Source organism: Ips typographus, linkage group LG5 (genome assembly GCF_016097725.1).
Source record: "Ips typographus isolate SLU linkage group LG5, UJ_Ityp_2.0, whole genome shotgun sequence".
Lineage (NCBI taxonomy): Eukaryota > Metazoa > Arthropoda > Insecta > Coleoptera > Curculionidae > Ips > Ips typographus.
Window position 1 is genome coordinate 5643388 of NC_138426.1, and position 7024 is coordinate 5650411.

Genomic DNA, 7024 nt, shown 5'->3' on the forward strand with positions numbered 1-7024 from the left:
GACGTTACCAGCCAAGTTCTTCAAATGCTGCAAAAAGTGCGATAGTTTCTGATCCCCGAAAAGTTGACCTTTGAGCAGTCGTCGGATCTTGACTTGGTTAGATTATCCAAATGAAGCTAGAATTCTATTTTTAACCGCTTCGTACTTGTGAGTGTTAGGTGGATTTCGCAAAATGCCCGCTATGAAAGGAAGAACAGTGGTATCGAGGTTAGCAATTAAAAGATGGTACTTAATTTCATCCTTGGTAATCTTTGCGATTAAGAACGAAGACTCTATCTGAACAAACCAGATATCTGGTACGTCTCTCCAAAATGGCGGGATTTTAACATTACTGGCGGCGAATACAGGCGCAGCGCCTTCGTTGGTTGGGACGTTTCCGTTCATCTCTGAATCCTGGGAGTAGACTTCCTGGTGTCCTCACAGTATGTCGCTCCTCAGTTGATCCTAATGCCTCCACTATCACGTCGGGGTCACCAAATTGTGGGTATTAATGTCCACAAATAAAGAGAGGCAGAAATGTAACAATACTGTTAATAAATTAACGTAAAGGTGTGGACTAGAGTTTTGCGACTATCTGATGAACGCTCAAGTCTCTAACTGACAGTCAACAATAACAATTACGAAACGGTTGCTGAACGCGTCACTGAATCAAAGTCTGTCGTGCCGTGGAACTTCAGGTAAACAAGGTTTGCCCCAGGTGGTCAGGGAAAGGCATAGTGACCGCCACGACCTAACGACAGGAACCCCATCTAGCAAACAGAACAAAATACGGGACCTGGGTAAACACCAGCCAGCGAGAAGGTCAGACACTTAGATAGATGGCGATACCGAGGGGATCGACTGGCAGGGAGCTTTGTTACCCGTGAACTGAGTAGCGGGTAAAGCTGCTAAAACATCCAGACTTAATAGAACAACCCCTTAGGAGCGTAGCATAATGAATTGTTTACTTGTATTTTTTATATAAATAAAAGATTCGTTCGACCACATTAACCCACCTTGTACCATGTAAGCTTGTATAAATTTGTACAGTTGGGATGTTTTAGTGTTTGGTGCGAACACTTTTCAGGGGAGGGACATGTAACATAGAAATTACACTATGTTCTGTTCCAAAATCTCTGCACCAAATCTTACCTCAGTCTCCTCCAGTACAATATCAATGTAAACAAGATCGGCGAATAGAGGTCATGATATGGATATAAATACAGCTTCAAAAGCACGTACAGATTCCTGATCTCTAGGTTAGTCTGGGTACGCCTCTTGTGTAACGTAAACGTGGAGCATTAGGTGACCAAGTGCCACACCCGAGTATCATCCCTAGCAAACGAAATAGTGTGGGAAAGCAGCAACAGTTGCCGTACCTACTTACCTCCCTTTGCTAACACCACAACGTCTTTACCTGCCCGGTGAATGCCTTCGGGCAAGAGTCTAAGGTTCATTCATCCCCGCTAAAGCGTTCGCCCTCCGTGAACCCTACCGCCTTCTCTATCCAGCATCCCCCATCATGTTCTTCGCGATCTTGGCGATCTGGGGGTAAGATTTGATCTGTTGTTTCATTTATTCAAATAAAGTGGGTTACCTGTGGATTCCTGAGTTTTCTTCCCTCTGAGAATGACAGTATTATTTAACGTCACATCAACAAAGCACAAACAGCCAACTTAACAATAAACGTCACCGTGATTGTTAGACCGTATTCATATTATTTATCAAAAATTAAGAATTTCTAAGTGGATATCTAACAAAACGTTTTGTATAAACCTGGGCCGTGAAATATTTATTTCGTTCTCAAGATTGTTGTTCCGGGTCGTAAGACGGCATCGAATGCGAAACTTTCTTTCGGCCGAAAAAATAGCATTTTACGGCCTAGGTATACAAATAACTATTTTTGTATGTAAAAATATTGTATGTATTACGCGCACAATGTGACTTTTATGCTGTCGAATGATTCATTCTCAGAGCATAAAAGTCATGGTAAGCGCGCTTAATACATAAATAACTATTATGAGTACTTCTAATTACAAATGATAAAAAGGATTTTTTTTGATTGACAACCCGTTGAACCATAGTGACTATGTTTAATTGATACACTCGATACAAAATTACTGCACATAGTTTTGTGTGTTTAATTATTTAATTGTAATCCTTAATTAAATAAAGTAAGAACATTCAAGTTTTTCAGAGTATTACAAAATTGTCGCTTCAAAAAGGAAACGAATCTTGTTGCTATAATAACGATTATCTCATTGGATCAAGATCTCTAAGTCGTTGCTTTCATTTTTGTTATTTTCCCAGAAATTAAATTTTCCGAAAATGAACAAACCCATAGAAGCCACAGTAATCGTTGTCCAGTCCAATATCTCCGATTCCAATACTATTATTGCATATACGCTTTTGACTATAACTATTAACATCGTGAAACAGTTTAGTACATTTCTTGGAATGACGTACAAGTAGTTCTTTTGAGTAACCTGAAATAGTAGTATTTGCTTGACTTACATGCAACATTAATTTTTCATAATTAACACTAACCAGAATCAAATCGACCACTATCTTTAAAATTATAAGAATCCAAGTAAGGGCTGCGTACAAGGGACGTGCATCTTTATCTTCTTTGCGAACGGCACAAATATCGAAGACCGTTAGTGCTAAACCCATTAAACCCATTATCATATATCCAAGGACAAATGGAATCTGTATTAAATACAAAATATCTATTAAATTTAAATTCGGTTAAATTTTTTGTATTACCTTTTTCCAAATTTCAATGGAACCCGCCATCTTAGTCAATCTCACTTGGTTTTCGGTGTTCTGAAAATAATTTGGTTTTCTGAAATAAATAAAATATAACTGCTCAAAATCTATTAGGTATGAAGTCTACCCCTTTAACAGAGAATTGTTGAAATAGTGATTTTCCTACTCGGTCTGCTATCGAGTGCGTAAAAGACACTTTCCGCACGTATTAGGTACAATATTTTTCCTACGATCCTGCAGAAAACTACAATGCAAACATTAGCATTTATTAGTGTTTATGTCATGCTATATGTAGATGAAGGGGTTACAATAGGAAACCAGTCACGTGAATTTCTTACAGGTGGGTTGTCAGTTTAGTTTGTAGACGTTGTCAAAATATTTTTTTTACGATCACTACAATACTACTCAGGCAAAACAGTTATTTAAGTGGTAATACGGTAACAAGTGGTTCTTAAAAAGTCACTTAAACTAAACATGTGAAAAAGTAACTAAATATAGCGCATATTTAAACTATAATAATATACCAATAAACTAAAATCCTGCGGTAAAAATACTTTACCTACGACCTCAGTGTAAATAGCTATTTACGCATAGTTTTCCGTTACGTAATGAACCTCATTACACACAGTTGTAAAAAAACGCACAGCTGTAAAAAAAGCGCACAGCTGTAAAAAAGCGCACAGTTTTAAGATGGGCCACAAACTATCGCTCTAATGCTGTAAAAATTGAGTATATTAGATGGACATCATCGTGTAATGCATTGTTCATACAGTTTTAAGTAACTACCACTTCGTCTAGAATATTATCTGCAATAGCAAACACATCAAGTAATATTACTGAAAGTTTTCCCTTTCTTCTTAATAACTGTAATGTCACCATAAATAATTATTTTAAGAACAACACTAATAATTATTGAAGTAATATGATTTGTGAATTTATTTTATTACGTTATTATTTTTTTCTTTAGTGGCATAATACCTATGATTAGTACAAATATTATGTCAATACGTTGAAAATATACTTTTTTAATGAAAAGTTACTCAGAATTATATGAATTGCGAAAACAGGACTTTCCATTTGGTCGTAGGTAAAGTATAGTACGTCAAATGTGCTCTAAGGCATTTTACGCACTCATGGAATTACACACTAGCCGCTACGCGGCTTCGTTAGTAACTTTTTCCATATCGTGCGTAAAATGCTTCTTACAGCACTAGTTACGTAATATACTATTACCGTAGCGTGCGGGAAAGTATCACTTTCTGCACTTGTTAGGAAAATAACTATTTCAAGGCGGTGTTATTAACAGTTTTTCTTTAAAAGACGCATAAAATGGTAAACGATACTAATCTGAATACGGACACCTGGTTGTGCTTAATAACTAGTTGTCGTTTCTATAACTCCAACTGTTATTGTTCTAAATTTATAAATCACTGTGAAGTGTTCCAAAAATCAAAATATTCAAGAAAATTGTCATATGTACCATTAGTTCTTAGACAAACCACTGATGATTAAATACACAACGATGTGCAACATTTTAACAATTAAATGTGCATTGCACCGACGTATTTAGGGACAGACTAGACTCTATCTAGGCTAGGTTGTTATAGCTGTTGCAGGTAATTTGTACAATATCACAGTAAAATTAAAATTTAGCGTAGGGTGCCCCCAATACGTCGGTCGGGACGATCGGCTTTAACATAACCTTCACATAATGAGAACTGCGGGACGTCTGCGACGCCCGCCTAATATTGCTCCGGTTATTATGGGCATAGTTATCATTTTGTTTCTAAGATATTATGGATAAATACACAACACAAATAAAATTATTGTCTTACCGGTCAGGAGTATTTCTAAAACTGAAGACGAAATGAACGTGGCACAAATTGAGCGGGAAATGATGAAGTTAAGCGCAGTTTTAACCAACAAAACTCAACTACGTTTTTGCATGAGTTAAAATGACAGAGAGTGAGAGTAGTAAAAGATGATCACATGGAACATATTCTAGTTACCTGATAAGAGGTCACCTGACCAACTCGAATATAAATTAATTCTAGTCGCTCTTTTGAAATTTTTATTTGACATTTGAAACCCACCAAACCAAAACCTATTGAGTAAATAGAACAAGTATCTGTATAGTGACGACAGGAAATTTCTGGCCGCAATATGCCAAAACCACTTTTGTCATCTGTTTTCACTCCTTTTGTTTTTTCTTGCTTTCATTGCTATTGGCGTTTCAAGATAAGAGATACTCCCTCTGGTGATCAGTTTTGAAAACAATTTCGGGCATTCCAGCTGTCATTTCTACGTTTGTTTACGTTGATTTTGGTTCGGAATTTAGCACTGGTTTCATAAATATGAAGTGACAGTGTTATATTATTCACAGTGTTAGGTTAGGAATGGGTTACCCGATTTTAGTTCAACTGGCTCTGCGATCTTAACTTGAAACGCCAATAGCTTATAACTGCGGTGGCGCCTTTGACGTTGAGGTTTGTGATTTGTCAAGAAAACAGAGCTTTTTTGACAAACTACAGTATTTTTCAACATTATCAGTAATTTTTAAAATATATAAAACAGTAATAATGCTATCTTGAACCAAGTATTGATAAAATCTTATCAAGACTTGATAATTTTTAAAAATGTTTTTTTAAATAACAAATTTTTGTATTACTCACTTTTTGCAAATATTCAATCCACCTATAATATCAAGTTTTAAGTGCACCACTACTAACATAACTTTTTGATATACACATCAAGTTATATACATTGATATACAGAAAAAATAGCAAAATTTTGTCATATGCAACAGATTGTTTCTTCATTGGTAAAACTTGCACTTTTTGAGTAAAACCTGATAAATAGATGCACATTTTTAGTAAAGTTTAGTAATGCGTTATGTTATACTGAATACTATCTTCTACTACAGAAAGTTCGTAATAGTCAGAAACCGATAAGTATATTTGAAAAAATTCATTGATATAGACTGATATGGGCTATATTGATATTGATTACAATTTCATAAACCTTCCTGTCATAAACTATTTGACGGTGCTATACTCACAATGCACTTTATAAATAGTGTATTAATTAAATAAATGTGTAAATAATTTCTCCGGAAGAAAATTTTAATAAAATATTTTTTTAAAAGCTATTTCAGCTTGCTTTAAAAAGCTTTAAAAAACTAGAATAAAAAAGTACAAAATTATTTTTTTCAAATTCTATAACTCAGTTTAACCTCCGAATTTGTATCCCCATTTTCTTGAATGCGCGGGGTTTTGTATGTTATATTTTATTTGTCTTATTTCTGAGTTTTTATTTAGTGCAAAAATTCAAGGTTTGTACGGTTAACAGTTTAAAAAAAAATAGTTGTTTATTTAGTTAATTCTTGTCAGGTTTGATATACAGTGTGTTTCACGATAAATGCGTCAAATTTTAGAGTTTGTTTAAACTTAAAAAAATAATATAATATATGTTTTATATATAATATAAAAAATAACAGGGTGTTGAAGTTAAAAAAAGTAAAATAATTTATTTTTTCAAAACGGCTGCAGATATTTTCATGAAACTTTGAAGGTGTCAACTGTCCACGATAAAACACGTTTTTCAAGATATACCATTTTAAGATATGTTTTAATTTTGCCAGTGGTGTCCAATCAAACGAGTTTCTGAATATTTTTGCAAAAAAAAATGTACGCCACCATTATTCCATAAAATGCAAATCAGTTCTGAACTCCCCATTTAATTTAGAACAGAAAAGCTATCGAGTAACTTTTTGTTGAACCTTTTTATGTTTCAGAAAAAAATAAAAAAATATTATAATGTACTAATAAAAATCAATACTATATCGTCGACTCTGTTTATTATTCAAATTTTCATTCACTTAGTTTTTCAAGATATTTTTTATTCGATAGGAATAAGCAGTATCTCGTAAAAACTAGTACAAATTTTCGAGCATTTAGTATTAATTTTATTGCTACTTTTGCATAATTTTTTATTTCTTACTCGAAAACGAAAAAACGTACCAAAAAGTTGTTGAATAAGGAATGCAGAACTAATATGCATTTTACGGTAAAACAGTGACGTACATATTTTTTGCAAAAATATTCAGTAACTTGTTCGATGGGACCCACTGGCAAAATTGAAATAGTTATTTTTTTTTCAAGCGGTCTAAAATATGTTTATTATTGACGTGTACTGCCGGCGTAGAAAGACTACATTATGTTACTAGTACAATAATGAATTTTCATTGTTGCTGGTAAAAAAGTAATGTCAATATTGT

General features: G+C 34.1%; 1 protein-coding gene across 5 annotated transcripts; it reads right to left on the reverse strand.

The window, feature by feature from the left end:
* Positions 1-2057: 2057 nt before the first annotated feature.
* Positions 2058-5648, reverse strand: LOC145729138 (uncharacterized). 5 transcript variants are annotated; one of them, XM_081979780.1, is made up of 4 exons: positions 5421-5648; positions 2746-2805; positions 2527-2688; positions 2058-2465 (listed from the first exon to the last, which is right to left on the reverse strand). In XM_081979780.1, the coding sequence occupies exons 2-4, from the start codon at positions 2773-2775 to the stop codon at positions 2238-2240; spliced, it is 420 nt and encodes a 139-aa protein (XP_081835906.1). In that variant the 5' UTR covers positions 2776-2805; positions 5421-5648; the 3' UTR covers positions 2058-2237. The 5 variants fall into 5 exon arrangements, with proteins under 5 accessions (XP_081835906.1, XP_081835902.1, XP_081835905.1 ...); XM_081979776.1 differs by having other exon boundaries at positions 2746-2824; XM_081979779.1 differs by lacking the exon at positions 5421-5648 and adding an exon at positions 4584-5129.
* Between the last annotated feature and the right edge of the window lie 1376 nt (positions 5649-7024).